Genomic DNA, 21230 nt, shown 5'->3' with positions numbered 1-21230 from the left:
CGGCAGATTGGTTTTTGGAAAGTGGGTTTGGCAGAACGAAAAGCATGCGAAGCTGGTTCATTGTTCTTTTTCGAGGCGGAGCAGAGATACAACATTAGGAGATCAACAGTGTCTTTTTTTTTTGTAGCGCCCCAAAAGCCTGTATATTGAAGAGTAAACAAGCTCAGGAAAAAGCAGATTTATATACCCATCTTCACACAAGCACACAGACTGCCATGCCGCAGTAGTGGTTGCGTTTCTGGCACCAGGGAAGTACTGGTGGTGTGCGCAAACAGCACGATCGCGAACACAGCGAAAGAACATGTCTGTCCCAGGTCCATATTTGATCAAAGCTGGCAGAAAGCATCATGACAATTGTCTGAGATAGATTTTAGTCGGACATTGAGGAATGACCAAAGGACTTGAGTCTGCGCAGATGCATGTACCAGGCGAGGTGCGATGAATTGGCCACTCGAAACATGAGGGGCTTTTGTCGTGCTTTTTGGTTCGGTCTATGGTTTCTCGGAAGAAGCATATGGAGACTCTTCTCTCAGGTGGCCGTTCGAAACATGGAGCTCTGTCAGGTACGTTTTAAATCTTGTTTTCGGGCTTTCCAGAAGAAGCACATATATGGTGCTCGAATCTATTTCTTTGGAGATCAAAGGAGTGAGAAATTGAGTGGGGAAGGAGAGTGACAAGCAGTGGAGGAGGAGATTTATACTGCTCGAGAAGAGCAACGTTTTCAGCTGCTCTCATTACACTGTATCGCTCAGGGAGTAATCGAGAGACCTTGCATTGCGCAGAATTTTGCTTTTGGTGCGAAACCTTGTTTGGGGAGAAGATGATCGATTGGTGGCTGGAAACGTGCGGAGCTGTAGCTGTGCTTTTTAGTTCGTATTTCCTGGCCGACGAAAAGAAGCGCACATTCTTATTTCGGTTTCTGGCTTTTGAAGATTAAGGTATATGGAAGATGATTAAAGAAACAGAAGTGGCCGAGTGTAAGCGGGGATATTTATACTGATCGAAACAGCCAAACTTTCAAGCCGCTCCCAAATAGTTATATACCAACTGATCATACTAGTCTTTCCAAACCGCACATGACTTGTGACTGTCAAGCGTCTAGCAACAAACCAAAACGGGAGCCCATTCGGGCAAGCTTGATGGAGACAAAACCTCAGCCATGAACCAGTACACCTATCGATTCCAAACGAGCAGGTAAGCATGTGTCTCGCGCCACGCTCCTTGGGAAAAGGTTTGTAATACGCAGATTCCAGGAAGGACGCACATCGTTGACAAGTTTCCGAACTTTTCGACAAGATCCCAGGAACAAGACATCAGCATAGGGGTACTGATTGTTTTAGACCGCACAACAACTCTCCGACTCATAGTATCGAAAGCAGTGGGTTTTTGTAAAGTCCACAACTTAACGAGTGCATTTATGAAATACAGCTGGCAAGGGACAGGAAGTTATTTTTATATAGCCTGATCCCTAGGACAGTGCAAGATTCTTCAGACATAGTTCGTTGCTATTTTGTATTTTTGTATGCGCCGCAATCTCTCAGTCGAACATGAACATGTCCTCGGTCTTTTTTAGAAGCCGACCTTGATATTGAGCCAGAAGGGGGGAAAACGTAGGCGTAATTGTAGTTGCGTTTTGGACAGGATAAATCCATGATGTCTGTGTGTAAGCCTTTCCACGGCCTCTCGCAGAGAATATCCACTCGACATCTTGATTTTTTGGACATCGGAGAACGATTTGTTTTGAAGCATTGCAGCACAGCAGAACATGCCCAAGACCCTGTTCGTTTCTTGAGAAAGACAGGAAACCTCACATCGCAACGGAGTCATAGGCTTTTGTTATAAAGCAGGAAAAGATTTGTGTTGTGAGAAAGCACAGAGAAGGGAATGTGGAAGGGTTTATATATCGTGAAGGCGGTGAGTGAGCTTGCAAGCACAAGAAAAGAGGATAGACCTAGGCTTTATTGCCTTTACCAATTGCTCGTCCCAACATCAGCGTGCTGTTAAGTTTCTTTTGATAGCCCCGGTGGTTTCACTGCCGCCAGGAAGCTCCGCATTTCGCGAGCAGCGCGGCGATTTGACTTCGCCACATTACAAAAATGATTCCAACGGTGCCTCGGGAGGCCTGGAGGAAGATATCGACGCGTCGTATGTACTTTGATAGCATTTGATATAGGAAGTGTGTTGGAAACTGCTAGCCAGAAAGACATGCATGCAGACCGTCTCGGATCTTTTGAGAGGCGTAGGAAATCTCACATCGTCTCTTTGCACAGTGGTTTTTGGAGTCAAGACAGATAGTGATTTAGATTGCGAGCAAGGGAGTGAACAAAAGAAGTATGAGAGGTCATATACCGCAAAAGCGGCGAAAAGTCACACAACCAAGGCCCTCGTCTTTTTCGCGGAGCACAGAAACCTTCACATAGGTTAAAATCGTCGAGGGTTTTGGGTTCGAGACAGAAGATGATTTGTGCTGTGAGGAAGCAGGTGAGGAACTGAACATAAGAGGGGTTATATATCGTAAAGGCGGTGAGAAGTGGCATTTGGTCTCATTGACGTGTCGGATTTCGATCGTGTTTGTTCATCATATGTGCTCATTCTCTTCAACATATGGCTACTCGACTCTCAATCTTCGAATCGCCCCGTCCACCGCGTCTGCCGCCCTGATTGGGCCCTCATCCTCACTTCCTGCCACATCGTCCTTTCCAGTCAAAACCCTTTTATCCGGCCCCGTGACCGTCTGGCCTTTGGCTTGGGCGAAGCCCGCTGAGCGTTCGTGCGCGGGGTTGGGGCTATAGAATTCATCTACAATGGGGTGTATCATGACGGTTTGCTTAGAGATGGTGAGAGTGCTGTTGGTGGGTACGGTGACCCAATTGTCTGAAGACATGAAGTTAGTGATGAAGGGTGAAAAGAATGGACACCGCAACATACCTCTCTCGAACGTCAACGGCTCCGAAGCCACAAGGACGATATCGGACCCCTTATCCCGTCTCTCCATGACGTAACCCCTATCCGCGTCTTCACTCTGCTTGCCCGACTGCGACGCCGTGTCTGACCTCAACTCCTTCCAACTCGTCCCACTACTGAAAAACAAACTCGCCGCCTCATCCGTCTTCGAACTGACATACCGCGTGCACACCACGCTCTCCCCATCGGTAACCGCAAAATTCAGCAGACTCCGACTGTCCTCATTGCCCATGCCCTCATCCCCTACCACCTCCTTGATGAACCCATTGATCCGCTCAATCGTCTTGAGAATCGCCTTGCGCAACACAGTATGTCCGAACCCGCCCTTTCCCGGTTCGGAATTGGGGGAGATACCCGCTTTGTCCAGACAATCGAGAAAGGTAGCGAACGCCCATTCGCTGTCTGTCGAGCCCTGGACGAGCGTGAACCATTGCTCGTTCAGACTCATGGCGAGCCGCCGCTTGATCTGCCGGAAACAGCCGATGCCGCCATTGTGCATGAACATCAGGCTCTTGAACGAGAACGGGTGGCAGTTGGAGTCGGACAGATTGCCTTCTGTCGTGGCGCGCACGTGTGCGAAGATGAGGGATGAGGTGGTTTTCGACGCGATGCGGGATAGGTTGATGCAGTTCCATGCTGGAATCGTGGAGGTGAAGACGCAGGGCTCGGGGCCGAGGGAGGGCGAGGTGTAGTATCCGATTCCGAAGCCATCGCCGTTGTGTGGGCGGCGGCGGTCCTGTAACTGGTGAGTCGCGTGCGCGTGTGGGGTGTGGGTTGGAGCTTACGAGACGGAGGCGCGAGTCGAAGGACTGTGTGAGAATAGAGTGCGAGGGATTCAAGATCAATTCGGAAAGGAGTATTTCATCCTTGCCTTTGTATACCTGTGGTTGTTAGTTCTGGAGCACGAAGTAAAGTGCGGCTCCGAGGCATGGCATACCATGAACCTGCACATTTTGGTGATATGCAAGCTATGCAAGCTCTTCAACGGTTTCGCCCGTGCCAAGTTATATGTGCAATGGAAGCAGATTCGAGAGTCGGGTAGGCGGTGCTATGGAAGATGGCAACGGTAGAAGTGCGTTGGCTGCAGTCAGGGCGGCGGTGTGATTGCGAGGATTGCGCCATCGGTCCAAGACATGATGACGGGTGTCACTGAAATGCAGACATGTCTTTGAAGGTGAACAAGCAAACAAACACAACTTGGCGCTGCTGGGTACGACTCAATCTACATGCACAAGTCGTGGTCAAATTGGAGACAAAAGCATTGGATACCCCCACGCCATGGTCCAGGGTCGCGCGGGGTGGTTCGGGGATGACGTTCGCGCATGACTAGCGCCATGGCTGGTCTGACGAAGCACCATCATGGTCACAGCAATTGGATAAGCAGGTGCATGTTCTAATGTGCCGATTGCACGGCTATACATTCAGCTATATGGCATGGCTGATACAGATGGTTTGTTTGGCGCGTTCTTGACGCTCGTGCACCCAGCTGTTTGAGCTCCTAATCCGCCCAGAGCAGACTGCCTGCCCAACCTGACCCAGTCCTACACTTCCGCTGTTCAAAGAGAACACAAAGCAGTAGGCCAACCACTCAACGCCAGGGATATGATGCGGTTAATAACATTGGGGGATTACAAGACGGTGTATCTTTCATGCTGCGTAGAGTCGTGGAAATGGGGCGGCCGAAACAAAGTAGCCAAGGGGAATTGATGGGGGTATTGCGAAGGAAAGCTTGGGTCTTGCTGCGCAGGATGGGGGAAGTATGTCCAGAAATCGATGTCGAGCCAAACAATGAACACTGCCTCCTCGGATCAGGAGGCTTGGCGGATGCGTCTGTGTCGCGGGGAGGGGGCCGTTGCAGCATTGCAACGAGGAATCGGCGGGGAAGGACTTTTTTTTTGGCGCAAGATTTTTACATATCCATCGAGTCTCCACCGTTGGCAAAGTTGAAGTTCTGTTGCTGTTGCTGGGTGTTGCCTGCGCCGAAGCCGAAGTGACCTTCCTGGTTGACCTGAGGTCCGGTCTCGCCCATGTTCTCGGCATCACCCTCCTCGTCGGAGAAGTACTTCTCGATGATGTTGTATGCCTTCATGTAGATCTCCTCGTTGGCGTTGTTCTGGCACTCGTGGATCTTCTCCATGCCGCCAACCTCCTCGATGAACAGAGCGTAGCGGTTGATGGGCTCGCCGCCAGCTCCGTCCTGACCAGCCTCCTTGTCCATATCACCGACCTTGAGAATGTTCTCAAGACCGTCAAGAGCAACCTGGATAATCTTGTTGTCGGGGCAGACCAGCAGGTCGCAAAGGGGCTTGATGCAGCCGCTCTGTACAAGGTAGCGGATCTGAGCAGGCTTCTGGAGACCACCTGATGTGGCGTTTGAGATGGCCCAGCAGGCCTCTTTCCTAGTCTTGAAGTCGCCGTTCTGGAGAAGGTGGATCAGGGGCGGGATAATGTTGGCGTCGATGACGGCCTGGATCTGTGTGGAGTTGCCAGCAGTCACGTTGGAGATGGTCCAGCACGCCTCCTTGCGGATACCATCCTTAGTGGAGCTCAGCAGCGAAAGCAGAGCGGGGAGCGATCCGCAGTTGATGATGACCTGGGTCTGGACATCGTCACCGGTGACAATGTTGCCGACGGATCGAAGGGCAGGAGTCTGGACGGATGTGGAGGCGTGCATCAGCAGCTCCACGAGACGGCGGGGAATGCCGGCCTCGATAACGGCCTGGATCTTGTCGTTGGAGCCATCCGAGAGGTAGGAGATGGCCCAGCAGGCGTCGATGAGCACCTCGTCGTCGAGGGAGTATACGAGCTTAGCAAGGACGGGGAGGGCGGGTTGGATCTGGCAAGATGTTAGCAGCTGTCAAGCCGTCAGAGGGACTTGGGTACGTACAGTTTGCCAGTCGGGCTGCGGGGTCTTGCCACGGCAGAAGTTGCTCAGGGTCCAAGTGGCATTTCGGAGCATGCTCAGCTTGCGGCTGTCGCCCAAGAGAGCCAGCAGCGGGCGGAGTGCGCCAGCTTGCAGCACGAAGTCGCGACATGCGGGGCTGTCACCGGCAATGTTACCCAGGGCCCACACGGCCTGCTCCCGGACATCTGGCTCGTGGCTGCTGAGCAACTCGACGAAAATAGGGACGGCACCGGCCTCGATGACGACCTGTGTCTGTTGTGCGGAGCCCGAGGCAATGTTGGTGAGCGCCCATGCGGCCTCAAACTGCACGAGCGTGTGCGGGGAGCGGAGGAACTCGACAAACCGGCTCACGACGCCCGTCTCGATAACGCGCTCAATGGGCGGGTTGCGCTCCTTGGACAGGAGCTTGCGGAATTTTGTCGTCGCCTGGATCTGCTCATCAATCTGCTCGGAAAAGACGCCCTTGACCATCTGGGAGGAGCTCTTCGTTCAACTAGCACGCCGTGTCAGCCTGGAGGCGCTCAAACAAATGCCATGCACGGGGCACGAGATGGTGGGGTATGCGAACCTGGCTCTCGATGTTTCCGCCCTCATCGTCGCTGTCGGGCGCGGCTCCGAGCGAGGCGCCCGGCTGGTCTCTACCAGAGATACCGCGGCGCTTTGCGAGGTTTTCCTCTCGCTTTGCCCGGCGGATCTCGACTTGCTGCTCCTCGCGGCGGCGGCGGAGTTCGTCCGGCTTAAAGGCGCTCTTGGCCTTGAAGGCGGTGCGGCGATGCTCGGGGATGTACTTGTCAGCCATGCTTGCGGCGACTCTGGTTGACAGGCGGGTGGAGAGAGTCAGATGAGGAGGTGCAGCGGTGTTTGTTTGCACAGAGGGGATTTATCTTTCTAGGTCGTGGGGTGCAGGGAGGGAAGCGGCAAGGCGTCTGGCGCTAGTTTCTCTTAGCTCGCTGCCGCACGCGTCGACCTGAGCAACCAAGCAACACGCAACCACGTCGGTCAGCAGCTTGTCTTTTGTTATACTCCCTGAATAACCAGTCGTGATCACACGGCAAGGAGTCAATTCCAGCTTTCTAGGTAATCGGCAGCTCGCCAGCCTACTCTCACGGGCTGCACCATTTCATAGCTCCAGACCACGCTAGCCGCTTCGGGCCGTCACGATGCCCAACGGCATCACGGCCATCAGTGCTGCGACGGAGCCTGGCGCCGTTGTCAGCCTGCTGGGGGTCATAGTCAGCATGAAAGAAGCACGCAGATCAAGAGGCACCGACTGGGTTCGAGAGTTCACTATACAAGATGATTTCGGCTCAGACGTCATGGGAGGCCCAGTCCAGCATCACCATCCGCATCTTCAGACCAACAGTCGAAAAACTACCAAAAATCACGGGCACCGGCGACGTTGCGCTTCTACGCGGCTTCAAGTTGAACTCATGGAACGGCCATGTCGATGCAGTCTGGAATAGACAAGCCTCTTCATACTTCATCTTCCCGTCTGCCACCATACCCAGACTGGAGCTTAGCCAGCCATACCAGGCCGGCACGTTGAGTCTGCCATATTCAGATTCTGGGACCTTTGGCGCTAAAAGCCCCTCCCCGCACGAGCAGATGACCGTCATACAGCTGAAACATCAGGCCTCAGGATCTGCACAGCAAGTCAAGCAATTCGCAGTGAAGAGCACTCTCAAACCCACTGCCGAAGACAGGCTATCACTCGTGAAAGATCTAGAATTTGGCAAGTTCAAGGACGTCCGGGCGCAGGTTGTCAACATTTACTACACCAACTCTGAGACTGTGGAATTGAAAGTGACAGACTACACCGAGAACAAGGATCTCTATCTATACGTAGATCCTGATGACGAAGACTACCGTTTTCAAAAGCAGGATTGGAAAGGGCCGTACGGACAATATACTCTCAACGTCATTTTGTACGGTAATAATGCGGTCTTTGCGCGTGAGCACTTGGCAGTTGGCGACTATGTTTTCCTCAAAAACCTGCGGACGAAAATGTCGCCGGCCAACAAATTGGAGGGTGCGCTGCATGAGGACAGGATACGCCCAGAACAGGTTGACATACGCAAGCTTATCAGCCCATTAGACATTGCAGAGATCAAGCAACGCAGGGACGCATATGAGAAGACCCGTACAAAGAAAACGGCTTTTGAACAACTACAGAATGAGCCTACGAACCCTTCAGGCAAAGCACCTATCAACAAGAAAGCGGCGAAGAGAGCTAAGCAGCGTCAACAGAAGGAACAAGAGCAGAAGGAATTGGCAGAAAAGGCCGAAGAATGGGAGGCGCAACGCAGCGGCGTCAATGTGAATAGTCAGTACCTTGGTCGTTCTTTTGAACTCACACTGATTGATACAGTCCGAGCTGCCTTTCCAGAAGCGCAGCTCTCGACAATATCCGAAATCATTCACAACCCTCATCTCCACTCGCAGACGCCCAAATACAATGACTTCGAATTCCCATTCCTTAACAGTAGACATCGAAGTCGCGTACGAGTTGTCGATTTCTTCCCGCCAGAGCTTGAGATGTTCGCGCATTGCACAAGCAACCCTGCCTGGGACAAGCGAGCCAGAAATCAAGACCCCAGTAGCAGGAGCAAGTGGGAATGGGGTTTCGTCTTGCTTCTCGAGGACGCCAAGATACCCCCGAACACGGTCTCAGAAAAGCTGCGCGTTGTTGTGGGGAATGATTCTGCCCAGTACCTGCTAAATATGAACGCCCAAGAGTGCGTCTCTTTCCCGAAATGGTTACAATCAATCAGCTAACATTTCTCCAGCCTCAAAAGTAACAAGCAGCTACGCAACAAGCTCGAAGAGAAGCTTTTCATCCTTTGGGGTAATCTACTCGAACTGAAGACAGAGCTGAGAGATCGAGGAAGTGACATGCCATTACCTCCTGGCGATAACAGGCTCCAAAACAAGTCGTTCGATGCCTGCATCGAGGAGTATGGCCTGGAAGTGCGAGTCACGGAAAAAAACCCGTCCGGGTATCAGCGCATGCACAAACTTGCGCAGACAAAGATCATGGGCGAGATCTAGACCCCTGGGTCTTCCCAATTCTATTCATTATCGGCTTGGCGAGGACTGGCTCCTTTCCATTTCGCGCGTCTTTCGCGATGGCTGTGGCCCCCTTGCGATATCCTATGCTTTTGTACATGATACCCTTGCTTTCGTCCAACTTTCTATTTCAATTTCTTAGTACTGAGCACCGCGCTCGAAAAATGACATCATGGGTCCCTTTCGACCTGTTCGATACATGTTTACAGTCCGAGCGTTGGCACGCGGTCTTGCTTTCCTTTCCTACGATGACAAGCTACGCGACCTACCTTCTTCTCTTCGACTGCTTACGCACATGCATGCACGCTAACTCGTAGCTCGTACCTCGCCATCTCGCAGTCAGCCCACCATCACGGAGGACGTCGGCCAGGATCCTTCAAATCGTGTACAACACAGCCTAGCAGTGAGCGGCCTGCTCCGTATATGGACTGTGCAGACTCAGGTCGACGCGTGAAAACATCTCAACATAATGAGCAACTGCATGACTACGAAATTAGGCTTCAGGTCGGCATGCCGGGTCCATCCAGCCAATCACCGTATGGTACATTTAGCCTGGAAAATATGATGTTGAGGGAGGTAATCCGCCTGCCACTGAGCCGCGTGCACAACGCTGAATACTAGGGTCCACATGGCCGCATTGCGCTAGGGTTTTCAGGACTCCAGAACCTGCATGTCACTCTACCCAAACTCCAGGTGACACCAGAAAGCGCTGCTCTGTTTTGCTGAGTACACCTCTGGAGGATGGTGACACTACGAAGGTGACCTCATAAAACACAATGTAAAAGCGTGTTCGGACGAAGTTGCTGCTGATACCTGGTCAACAGTGATTCACCGGAAAAGACCGCCAAGCTCAGCTTACTCACACCAACACCACAAACGTATGCACCTATGGAAGCTTGCCGCTTCCGCTGGCTCTAAAGCTGCATGGACGGCCCAGTCAGCGGCACGGGACGTCGAGCCTGCAGCATCTGGAAGGTTGGCGAACTACGTTTGGACCGGGATACGAACACCGACAACCCTGCCTTGCAATCCTTCAACTACACGACACACAAGGGTTTCCCGATACCATGCAAGATGCGAGAGAACCCTGTACCTCGGATTTGAGCAAGACTAATGTACCTTCACCATCTGCGCACGACGATTAGCTGGCTTTGTGGTTGTTCGGGAGAGAACTGGGCAGTCTGAATGCGCCCACTAAAGGACGCCACTTTTACTCTTCCCGCCCTCACATCAGCATCGCCAACTAATCACGCAGTTTGTATCGATAGCTGATATTTGATTGGAAATGGACATCACGATTAGACACAGCAGAATAGTCGAGGATGCAACTGGGAACTTCCCCCGAATATTCTCATGCAGGACCAGAACCATTGTGCGACACTGCATGTGTATATAGCCAGTACATACATATGCTCGATAAATCTGTGCCTTGCATGTAATATGGAAGTTCCAAGGAATTCCACGTCTTCTACGATCGACACCAGGACGATGATATTTTTGGCCACGCCCTTGCACACACATGCTTATGGAGTACAAAAGTTGGATCAAGGCTTCTAATACGCTGAACTATGCCTATATGTCGATGAAGTATTGCATGAATGTTCTTGTACCACCAACTTGTACGAGCTCCCTAGCGTGTGCGAGAGGCTGGCAGGACGTATCTACCACACCGCATGGCCAGATGTGCAGTCTGGGACGAGGACACGAGTTGTACTATACCTTTCCTGCGGAGAACAATCGTCTCGGTTGCATGTATCTCAAGTCTGGACTGATGCTGAGAACAGAATCTGAACTGGGTGAAGAGCAGTGATCAAGCCATTCATTACCAGCAATGCATTGAACAAGCGCGCCCAGCCTCAAACTACGGCACGACATGGCTAAACGCTTCCATATCCCACACTTAGGGCCATCACCAACACCATCAGGCGTCAGCTTTTCGTATCGCTGACGTTGAGGATCCAGGCGGAAGGTATTCCATACTAGCATCACCACCCAGACGTCCGTGTGAGTGTGCGTCCTTCGTGTCAGCAACCAAGTTTCCCAACATCCATCACCAGACCAACACAGATGTACTGAAAGTCTAGCTCTTCCCGCAGAAGTCCTCAAAGTATAAAGTCCCCGCCAATCCCCCATCTCAAACCTTATCCATTCTCAAGCATCCCCTGCCATCTCTCCAAACAAAACAACAACCTTCCATCTTCCATCTTCTTCCCACCTCAACTATCAACATGCACTTCTCTACCCTCACCTCCATCCTCCTCGCCGCCACTGGCATCAACGCCGCCGCCCTCTCCAAGCGCGTAGACTCCATCCCCCTCAACATCTACACCGGCACCGGCTGCAACCAAGGCCGTCCCATCACCACCGCCTTCGTGCCCGCCGACGGCTCGTGCTTCGGCATCGCGCCGATTCTCAGCGGAAACACTGATTCGGGGCTGATTGATGACACGATTCTGAAGACGCTGCCCAAGGGTTGTACTCGTAAGTGTTTGATTGATTGAAATGGGGATTATAGACGCTGATTAAACGGGGACAGTGCTGGTGTACTCGGACTTTGATTGCACGAGTGTGAATTTCATCAACTATGATGCTACGGGGAGGTGTGGAACTTTCGGGCCGGGGTTGTTGATTCATAGTGCGAGGGCGGTGGGGACTTGTGCTTAGATCTTAGGGTTGAATTAGGAGGCGATGGGAGGGGAGACAGTGGGTTTTTGGAAGCCTGTAGCTAGTCAATGTTGGGTCCAACACTCCGATTGACTCTGGTTAGAGGTAGTGTGGTGGATCACTTGTTGTACGGTTTTGAGATGAGTTTGGATTTAGATACTGTGGTATGATGTCTTGAATCGCAAGATGGAAATATCATACTTCATCAAGACTGCTGTGAATTCATACCCTTCGGGTGCTGCGCTGTGAAAGTTTGTATACGCAAAACGCCTTGAGCACTTGCGTGAGCTATCTGTGATCGAAGAGTTAGCGTACACAAGCTTCTCAATGATCTAGATTGGATAATGGTATTGCTACAATGGACTCCATCACCAAACTATCTGATCACATATTCTGTGTATTGATCTCATTTGCATAAAGATATGAGTGTGCTTGACATGATGTTGCATAGGCCATGTGGTCCCCATCAGCGTTAAAGTCCTTGCGCTTGCATCGCGCGATATTCCTGCCTTTGCTTGCGCAAAAGTTCGCAGAATCGTGTATCTTCCTCCGAAGGGCTGGCGATTCCTATAAACGAAGGGAGGTTGTCCTCAGCTGCCTCCGGCAGAACCGACGTGATCAGAGCGACATAACTCTTGATCACGCTGTGAACTGATTGTTTCTGACTTGGCGATCCTGCGAGCCACGACTGACGAAACTTTCTTCTAAGCTTATCTCCTCCTTCTGACTCATTGTATTCGGTCTCGAACTTTGCCCATGTTGCCCGTGCTACGTCAAGGGCAGTTTGTCGCTTTGAGTCGGTGGCAAGTATGCCTGAAGTGCTCATACTTCTCAACAGCGTTGAAGCGATCGATGGGGCGAATATGCCGCTGATGTCTTGTACCAGCCCAGCTAAATGATGGAGTGGCGTCCGACCTTGTTTGTCTTGATGATTTGCGTTGGCTCCACGCTTTAACAGATTCTTGACAGATGCATGCAAACCTGCTCCGCACGCGATCTGCAGAGCGGTGATTCCATCCAAGGACAGTTCTTTGGAAGACGTTGGTTCATCAACAGGGAACTTGGCATCGAGCATAAGTGCCATTGAGTCGTCGTGATCAGTATCATCGTTGTCACATGAAGTCGCGGCTATGTGAAATGCCGTTCGTCCTCGGTCGTCTTTCGCCAGAATATCTATTCCCGCATCAAGAAGGGCTTTGGTAGACTCCGTGTGATGCGGCTCAATCCTTACCACTCGATGCAGGGCAGTCTGACCGCGACCATCAACAGCGCTGACTTTAGATCCATACTTGATCAAAAGATTGATGTATTGGTACTGGTTGTACTCTGCTGCGAAATGGATTGCGGTTCCTGTAGTATGGGCTTTATTGTTACGAAGAGAGTCATCCTCACCTTGGGTGCGGTCATCGTCGAGTAAGCTTCCTGCTTCCAGGCTGCCCCAGACAGAGTCTTTAGCCATGCTGTATGCGTTGGTGTCGGCGCCTCTTTCCAGCAAACTGACGACTACAGATTGACAATCCGTTGCGCATGCAATGTGAAGTGGTGTTTGGCTGACAAAGTCTTTGCTGTTAGGATCAGCGCCGCGCCGTAGCAAGTCCGCCACCATTTCGGCATGCTCCCTGAGCACGGCGAAGAATAGTGGTGTGCGCTGTCTTTCGTCTCGCGTGTCGATGCGATCAGGGAATACTTTGAGGTAGTATGCCACCAAATTGACGTGTCCAAGCAGGGCTGCAACGTGCAGTATGCTGATATTCCCAGAGACCCATAGGTTCGATGCTGCGAGACACTGCGCACGCATCCATGGTTGATGAAAACCGTTTTCTTCATCGAATAACGGATGAGAGAGATCAGGGTAATCTTTCGATGCTGTTGTGAGATGTCGAAGCCCTGCAGTCAGAGCGTATTCAAACAAAGGATATCGGCGGTATGGTTCATGGTAGCTAGCGTCATCAGGGTTGCTAATCTCAACTTCCGGGCAGTCTTTGAATACGATCATAGCATAGTCAAGGGCCTTCCTTCCGAGAGTTTTATGGCAATTCGAATGATCCAGTCGGAATTCTGCAAGCTCGCCATAGGTGTTATCAATTTGCCACAAGAAGTCCGTCATGGAAGCATGAACAGGAAGAACAATCTTTGTGCTTGTCGCCGATTTTGGGTCTCGAGGTGTCACTAGTAGGAGATCGCCTGCATAATTGACGAAATCATTAACCGCGTCATCGAGCTCTTGTCCTATAGCTGTGGGTAAGTCCAGCGCAACGCCTAGGGCCTCTAAGGTGAGAGGACGGAATGCGGTGGCGACCCATCGAAGAATTGAGATGACGACAGCTCTTTTGGAGCGCAATATAGACAGGAACATGCGACGATACATGCCATCAAGCCCGTGGGGGAACTTGTCAAGGGCGGCCTCAAGCTCTGGGCAGGCTTCCTTCTTGAGTGAGCTGATTGCGAAATTGACCCAGAGGTAAGTCCCGTTAGATCCCTCCACGAGCTTACGCTTAACGTTTGCCCGCAGCAAATGCAAGCTTGGTTTTCTCCTTTCTGCGCATGCGAGCTCCTCCATTCGGTGGTCGATATATTTCGCAACGTCTTTCTTGATCTCTTCGTTCAATTCGGACTCCAGTTTGACGCGCGGAAAGCAGTGAAGATAGTGCTCGAACGAATCTGGATAGTTCCTGCTAGTGATGATGATTTTCAGGCGTGCCTTTGGTTTTGGGGTTGAGTTCTGACTTTGCGAGAGGGTGAGGCCTCGGATCTTGATCCACAAAGGGCTGAGCGATTCCTCGATACACTCATCCAGGCCATCCAGAACACAGGTCACAGTATCAAGGCTCTCTTCAGAGACCATGGCTTCGAAGATCTTCCATAGCGTCTCGAATCGATCGTCGCTGAAGAGACTGCGTCCATGCTTGGAGTATGCGACGCGAATGTGCTTGAACATTGGTGTGGAATCTGTGAGTAGCTGATAAATGAGACTCCTCAGAATGGAGATACCCGTGTTTCGCCCATCTTGAGCTCCACAAAAAGAAGTGTATGAGCTTGCGTTGATCAGGTTGCTTCCTGACGACCATGTGGCGGTGGCTGATGAGAAAAAGCGAAAGCATTGTCTTGCCCTTACCCGGATCACCAGTAATCCATAGGAGCTGCGATGGCCTGTCTGCGTCTAACCAGTCCATATATTGCTTGGTTTTCAAGATCCATTCGCATGTACCTTTCAGCCAGCGACCATTTCGCGTGATCAGACTGTCCATATAGTCGCTTGGATCATCTGGTAGAGCACGAAGAAGACGCCTGACGCATCTTTGATAGACTTCTGCATCGCTATCCTTCTCCGTGCGAGAGTTGTTGATATTGCCTGAGAAGTAAGCGCAGAACAATCCGCGTGCGTCATTCTATGCTTACCGAAATGTACGTTTCCATTAGCAAAGATGTTCCCCTGATTCAATGTTGATCCATTTGTATTGTCTCCATGGAAGTTGGTAGACATATTGTCCATGTGATCGAGAACGAAAAGAAGTAGCCAGATCTGTGTGCGTGACAGCCGCTCTCTTCATCTTGTAACGATACATCTGATATAGTGTTGCAGTGCTTGCTCTGAGATCATAATGTTTGTCCCTCCAGAGCCAGTGTCTCGGACATGGGTCAGGTTCTGCATCTTGCCGCTTTTAGATTGCCAAAGGTAGCTACCCGTCTCGTCACACAATAGTTCGCAAATTGGCGCAAACCGCAGCCCTGCTAAACAAGGTCCGTCTGTGCTTTCGGCAATGAGTATGCGATACTCATGACATGCTGTTTGCGAATGCAAATACGTGTCGACGACAAAGTTTGCGCACATTTCTCCGGTATAGATACCGTAGTAACCACCGTTTCGATGGATGAAGATGAGATGAAGAAGTTCTTCACTAGAAACCCATCTGTTGTTAAAGGCAAAAGCGAGGTCTATCAGGAAAGCCTAGCTGAGACACAACAGTCATCTAGTCCAGCCTTCCAATTGGCAGTTGCGTTAAGGTGGATAGTATTTGCGTGCTTCCAGAAAAAAGATTAACGATTTGCAGCATGTCAACAAATAACCCGACCGCGTTCGGACCTCTGGTGCTGCATGGCCCGGACGTACCTGAAGCAGAGTAAGCATCTCCCCCAGTTCAAAAAAACGCAATACTAACCATGATAGCATCGTCTTCATCCACGGCCTCGGTGGCGACCGCAAACTCACTTGGACAAAATCAGCAACTGGAAGTACCCAAACGTCATGTTTCTGGCCCGGACAGCTCCTTCCCACGGACATACCCACGGCCCGGATCATCACGTGGGGCTACGCCGCACAATCCATCAAAGCATTCGACGTCGTCTCCGTCGCGAATCCAACTCAACATGCACAAAAGCTATGCAACGAGCTGGCGAGCCTGCGCGAAGGGGTCGAAGATCGTCCGCTACTGTTCGTCGCGCATAGTATGGGCGGTATTGTTATCAAGAAAGCGCTTCTGCAGTCGAAAGATTCGAACCAAGTCGATATTGCGCCCATTGCGTCGGACACGCGTGGTGTGATCTTCATGGGAACGCCGCATTGTGGATCGAAGCATGCGGACTTTGCTGCATGTCTATTGAAGATTGTCAGTCTGGTGCACTCCGACAATGCGAATCTTGTGAACGCATTAAAGAGCCAGGATGCGACGCTACAAGAACTGGAACACACTTTCCAGCAGCTACTTGCGAAGCGCCGTGGCACGGATGCGGCGATAGAAGTACGATGCTTCTATGAGACGGTGCCGGTGGACAGCAGGATTGGTGTCGTTGTGCCCCCTCATTCAGCTGCGCCACCGGCGTATGAGAACTCAATTGCTGTGGATGCAAATCATGTTGGCATGACTAAGTTCTCGGGTGCTGAGGATCAGACTTACAAGAATGTGCTTGCGGAGTTGAGACGGATGATTAAGCTTGCGAAGGAGAGGAAAGATGCTGGCACCGAAGATGGTAAAGAATGGTCTCGAACGACACACATTGGCGACAATGACCGTGGCGCTTTAGCCTTTTATGGGAGTCCGACTGCGAAGGGAAATAGTGGAGGTACCTATCATTACGGTAAGTCATACATACGACCGTTGTTAACATACTTGCTGACTGATCTGCCAGGTAATCATAACACGTTCAATTGAGGGATTTTGAGAAGACGAGGTGTTATTTTCGGATGCCCGTACATCCTGGATGGTGCAATCAATAATCTCCTGAGGAAATCCATAGGCCGCAAGATGAAAGACAATGTCAGCGCTGCCACTGTTGGCTCGATCAGCACAGTTACTATTGCCCTTGGATTGAATGACTTACTGTGGTAAGCCATACTACTACTAAGATCATGTTTTAGTGTAGTAGTTCTCTAATTTTGTTCATGTACAGTCAAATCGTGCATGATTACTGAAATCGTTAGGGGTAGCATTCCAATATATATAAGCCTTCTCTCCCAGCCTCTAAAAGAACCATGTAATTTGCAGCAGTATTGCTGCTCCCGACCAGTCGTTGCTACTGTCACTACACCCACCTGTTCGCCCTCCGCGACTTACTGCTGAGCAAGCAGTATGCAGTAACTGCAGCCGGCAGTACTACCAGTTGTCGGCAACGCTGGAAAATGTTTTCAAGCCGATATGTTCAAGTTCCACTCTGGTCTTCCCTCTTTCCACTCGTCAAATTCCTTCGTACCCGGCATTTCGGTACCATCTGCAAGCCTCAGTCGCGGGAAAGCCTGATCCTCAAACGATCGTGAAGATGCCTGATCTGCTAGCTCATCGTTGACCAATACCAGTGCACCAGAGTGCCAGCCTGCGGCACTGACTCGAAGTGCGAAATGAGCTCCCAGTTCATCATCTCCTTTATTCGTCTGATCCAATGCTCTACCCTCTTGTTCGATCCACTCGGAGACTTCTCCTTGAACATTGTGCGAATTCCTGAACAGATCCAAGCGCTCCTGTGATTCTTCGGGATCTTTGCCACCCTTCGTTAGATAGTTGATCCATTCTTTCTTGGTGCTGTCAAACCAGACTTGGCGACCACGAGTGTATGCATGTGGAAGGAGGCGGCCGTCGTGATTGAACCTCTCATACACAATACCTCTGGCTTTCCCTTCGTCATCTTGCTCACTTCCCAAGCCTAGAGCACCGCAGGCTTGAAGCTCGGTTCCGTAAGAAGTGATTGCACCATTCGAGTGGAGAGCCAGATAATGGTAATCACCGAAAGCGACGGAGATGACACCACTATTCTGGAGCGCAGGAATCTTCTTCAGGCCATCCGCAAAACTCTCTTGCGGATTGCTGCGCTGGTTGTTCCAGCAAGCCTCGAGGTAGCCTTGGTCGCTTGTGATAACTTCGTTGTTCTTGAAGATCGCGAACCGGCGGAACGATCCTTGTACATCAACACCCTCTCCCGTGTCGTTGCTCAACGCTCGGAGCTCCAGTATGTTGTCCACTTTATGCTTTTCTTCGAATCTGCCACAGAAGACTTTGCCCAAATCCGTAACAAATAAAACAAAATGCTCAAGGATGATGTAGTTCAACACAACTCCAACCTCTTCACCAAGTGCTTTCTCTTCGTCGGATTGGGCACGAGTTCCCTTGACACGCTGATACCCCGTTCTCGGTACTTCTGCGTTCTCCAGGACCAGCATTGTGTCTGTCGTCTCGTCGTCGTGGTCCCGTTCAACCGGGTCCCATACCACGATGCCGTAACCATGGACATAAGCCGAGCTGCGGCTCCAGCCAGCCACAACTTGTCTCACCTTTCCGTATGACGATGATTTGTTCGACGAATTCTCGGACAGAGTCATGTCTTTCAAGTCCACATTCGCAAACTTGATATGTAACGCCGGGTTCTTTGCATGGTACCATGACCATATCCGACCACTGTCGGAAAGGGCGAGCACGTGTGAACGACCGGCCGAGAACTGGCGGATCGTGATTGCGGGCTCATCGTACTGAGCATCGGTTGAGGAAGATGGAAATCCTGGGGGAAAACCCAGCGGTCGTAATCGCTCGATAGCAGCGAAGACTCTGCCCCCATCGAGGACGCCTACGGTGTGTAATGTGCCCCGGGCTGTGAGGAGGGTGGTCGACCATCCACTAATTACGTTAGTAGAGCCTCAAATAGATGGGCGGACTCGTCTTACCCGCATTGCATGTCGGCAATGACTCCCAGGTCTCGCGTGTTGTCCATCTCTGTAGGGAACGCGCAATGAGTACTGATTCTCATTCTTCCTCTACCAGGTCTAATGATTCTTGGCATCATAGGTGAGTCGAGCACTCGCTCATCGTAGCTGTGCCCAAGCCGACTGTGCGAGTTGTTGCCCTAAACCACACTTAATTTCTGCATTAAAGTCGCAGTAGACTTCGCATACCCAAGTAAAAACCCGACTCTGCGTCAGCAACCGCCGATACATCTTCTGCCACCTAACCCCATCATGCTGCACAACCGGCTGATTAGGAATCCTAAAGGTACTTCGAACCGCAAAGCTCCAGTATGCCGGATCAAGACGTATCGAGGGCTGTTGGAAGGCTTTACACGTGCTACACAGCGCAAGGAAGCTGTTGGCAGGGAGGTAGGGAAAGACGAGGACAAGGATGTCGAGAGGCAGGTCCGTAATGGACACGAGCTTTTCTGACATGCTTGATAAGAAGCTGGAATTAGGCTCGAGATGTGTTTGTGTAGAGTGGAAACGCGCTCGCGGGCGCGAGTGGTGGGGCGACGTGAAGCAATGACGTGGGGCGGGGCTAGTACATCTGGACCCTTACACAGTAGGATCTGACGAGGCTCGAACGCACGGAAGTTTCGAATCATTAGTGGAATGTCTCTGTAGTTAAATCTCGGACTGGAAACATAGACTAGCGATGACGTCGCCACAATCCGGTCAGCTCAATTTATGTTCAATGTTGTTCAAAAGCCAGCTGAAAGCTGTTTGCACTTTATTGTCCAGGAGGTGTATCGAAAAGAAGTTAGCTATTCCAAAGCATGTCGTTCAAATATGAGCATCTCAGATTCGCATATTATTATACACGATTCGACGAAGTCGATGGTCGCCGATTGGGTACTATAGAATACAAGATGGTTGAGAGGCAGGGTAAGTTTCTACTCTATGCGTCCTTGTCGATCTGGGCCTTGCCGCGCTCTTCCTTGTTCTCCGCTCCAGGACGGTTTGTCGAGACGGTGCCCTTGAGCTTGGCAGTCTCAGCAACACCTTCGCCCTTTTTGCTCTTGTCATCCTGTTTGGAGATTTGCGAGCTGTGGTGGGTGTCGGAGTTGGAGAGGCCCTCTTGCTTGCCTGATGTGTGATTGGTGCTCTTGGGCTTGCCGCGAGGGTCGGCCTACGACAGTCAGTAACCGTCAAAACATGCATACTTGAATATTACGAACCTTGTCGTGCTTATCGGGAGAAGGCGAGTCCTCATCGTTCTTCGGGGCATCCCCAGAAGAGTCATCGGACTTCTTCTTGTCGGGCTTGCCAGAGCCGGGCTTGCTCGGATCCTCGGGCTGCTCAGTGTTGCGTTCCTCTGGAGGAGGGTTCTTCGTTTTGCTCTTAGCCTCATCCTTCGGTCCACCCTGAGACTTGTCCTCGCCCTCATCACTGGACTCTTCTTTTCCGGACTCCTCGTCCCCATCCTGACCCTCATTCTTGCCGTGGGTCTCGTGTGCCTCAGCATGGTGGTCCTCATCGTGTCCAGAACCGTGACCTAAGTCCTGGGTAAAGACTAAGTACAGACCAGTAGCAGTACCGGCAGCCGCAGCAACCATCCTATGACACCGTCAACGTGTGCTCTTCATCCTGGCGGAACTACATGACAGCTTTTCTCTAGTGTACGCAAATTAATCAAAGAAAATGTATGGCATACCATGGGACTTCACTGCTTTGAGTCGCACCGTGGGCGCCATGTTCACTGGCGTATGTCCTGCGCTGGACAGCTCGTTGCCATGGCTGGAGCTCGGCAGAGCGGATGGAGCGCACAGGACGTGCAGCACGCGCAAGTGATGACGCTCGTAGAGCGCTGGATCGGAGGAAAGACATGGTGAAGCTGTAGGAAGGCCAATTGACACGGGCGAACAGCAATTGATGGCGATGGATGCTGATGGAGACGCGCGATGGATGATCAGGTCACTCCGAAGGTCTGGCTATTTCACCAAGACGACGTCACAGCCGGGGGTCGGCCACTGTGCGGCTCGAGCTTCTTTACATCACGTGCACGCATTGCGAACGGGTACTTACCTGGGCAGGTACGCATCTGGCATTTCCCCAGCATTAAAATAGGCGAAACCTTCCTGTCGCGTAATTGAGTGAAGCTCTGGACGATCATCAAGGCAACTGTCGCGCTTCAATTGGAGTGTTTGTAGGGGCAGGGTTAGAGCTTCGAGTGCCAGCGCAGGCAACCACCACGCTTCGGGACATTTCCGCGACCATTTTTGTTCACTCTCACGGCGGCCTGCAGCGCGCTCCGCCTCAGCATATAAACCTGACACGCCAACTTCTTCTCGACTCCCCACCCACCTCAATCGATCCCGTCTCTGCGACATTGCGTGCCACGACCCCGCGATATACCCCGCCACGCCGCAGGTGCACAAACACCCAAACACCTCACACGCATCGAGCTCTCCCGCATAGAGA

General features: G+C 51.5%; 9 protein-coding genes across 9 annotated transcripts; 3 read left to right on the top strand and 6 right to left on the bottom strand.

Moving 5' to 3' along the window:
- Positions 1–2608: 2608 nt before the first annotated feature.
- On the bottom strand, positions 2609–3916 carry SNOG_10280 (hypothetical protein; the record flags this gene model as incomplete). The annotated part of the gene is made up of 4 exons (XM_001800507.1): positions 2609–2874; positions 2929–3700; positions 3750–3845; positions 3902–3916. 4 exons carry the CDS (start codon positions 3914–3916, stop codon positions 2609–2611), a joined length of 1149 nt encoding a protein of 382 aa, XP_001800559.1.
- A 439-nt stretch (positions 3917–4355) lies between these two features.
- SNOG_10279 (hypothetical protein) lies at positions 4356–6719 on the bottom strand. Its single transcript, XM_001800506.1, has 3 exons — positions 6438–6719; positions 5852–6362; positions 4356–5800 (listed from the first exon to the last, which is right to left on the bottom strand). The coding sequence occupies exons 2-3, from the start codon at positions 6338–6340 to the stop codon at positions 4874–4876; spliced, it is 1416 nt and encodes a 471-aa protein (XP_001800558.1). The 5' UTR covers positions 6341–6362; positions 6438–6719; the 3' UTR covers positions 4356–4873.
- A 310-nt stretch (positions 6720–7029) lies between these two features.
- On the top strand, positions 7030–8917 carry SNOG_10278 (hypothetical protein; the record flags this gene model as incomplete). Its single annotated transcript, XM_001800505.1, has 3 exons — positions 7030–7143; positions 7181–8604; positions 8656–8917. The coding sequence occupies 3 exons, from the start codon at positions 7030–7032 to the stop codon at positions 8915–8917; spliced, it is 1800 nt and encodes a 599-aa protein (XP_001800557.1).
- Positions 8918–11163: 2246 nt separating this feature from the next.
- SNOG_10277 (hypothetical protein) lies at positions 11164–11817 on the top strand (the record flags this gene model as incomplete). Its single annotated transcript, XM_001800504.1, has 2 exons — positions 11164–11416; positions 11472–11817. The coding sequence occupies 2 exons, from the start codon at positions 11164–11166 to the stop codon at positions 11597–11599; spliced, it is 381 nt and encodes a 126-aa protein (XP_001800556.1). The 3' UTR covers positions 11600–11817.
- A 254-nt stretch (positions 11818–12071) lies between these two features.
- Positions 12072–14537, bottom strand: SNOG_10276 (hypothetical protein; the record flags this gene model as incomplete). The annotated part of the gene is made up of 1 exon (XM_001800503.1): positions 12072–14537. One exon carries the CDS (start codon positions 14535–14537, stop codon positions 12072–12074), a length of 2466 nt encoding a protein of 821 aa, XP_001800555.1.
- Positions 14538–15652: 1115 nt separating this feature from the next.
- SNOG_10275 (hypothetical protein) lies at positions 15653–16926 on the top strand (the record flags this gene model as incomplete). The annotated part of the gene is made up of 3 exons (XM_001800502.1): positions 15653–15720; positions 15768–16675; positions 16835–16926. 3 exons carry the CDS (start codon positions 15653–15655, stop codon positions 16924–16926), a joined length of 1068 nt encoding a protein of 355 aa, XP_001800554.1.
- Positions 16927–17222: 296 nt separating this feature from the next.
- On the bottom strand, positions 17223–18793 carry SNOG_10274 (hypothetical protein; the record flags this gene model as incomplete). The annotated part of the gene is made up of 2 exons (XM_001800501.1): positions 17223–18630; positions 18747–18793. The coding sequence occupies 2 exons, from the start codon at positions 18791–18793 to the stop codon at positions 17223–17225; spliced, it is 1455 nt and encodes a 484-aa protein (XP_001800553.1).
- Positions 18794–19633: 840 nt separating this feature from the next.
- On the bottom strand, positions 19634–20636 carry SNOG_10273 (hypothetical protein; the record flags this gene model as incomplete). Its single annotated transcript, XM_001800500.1, has 3 exons — positions 19634–19938; positions 19988–20366; positions 20464–20636. The coding sequence occupies 3 exons, from the start codon at positions 20634–20636 to the stop codon at positions 19708–19710; spliced, it is 783 nt and encodes a 260-aa protein (XP_001800552.1). The 3' UTR covers positions 19634–19707.
- A 109-nt stretch (positions 20637–20745) lies between these two features.
- Positions 20746–21139, bottom strand: SNOG_10272 (hypothetical protein; the record flags this gene model as incomplete). The annotated part of the gene is made up of 2 exons (XM_001800499.1): positions 20746–20779; positions 20835–21139. The coding sequence occupies 2 exons, from the start codon at positions 21137–21139 to the stop codon at positions 20746–20748; spliced, it is 339 nt and encodes a 112-aa protein (XP_001800551.1).
- Positions 21140–21230: the final 91 nt, after the last annotated feature.

Source organism: Parastagonospora nodorum, assembly GCF_000146915.1.
Source record: "Parastagonospora nodorum SN15 chromosome Unknown scaffold_16, whole genome shotgun sequence".
Taxonomy (NCBI): Eukaryota; Fungi; Ascomycota; class Dothideomycetes; order Pleosporales; family Phaeosphaeriaceae; genus Parastagonospora; species Parastagonospora nodorum.
The sequence above is the reverse complement of the archived record's forward strand: the minus strand, read 5'-3'. Positions and strand labels throughout refer to the sequence as shown.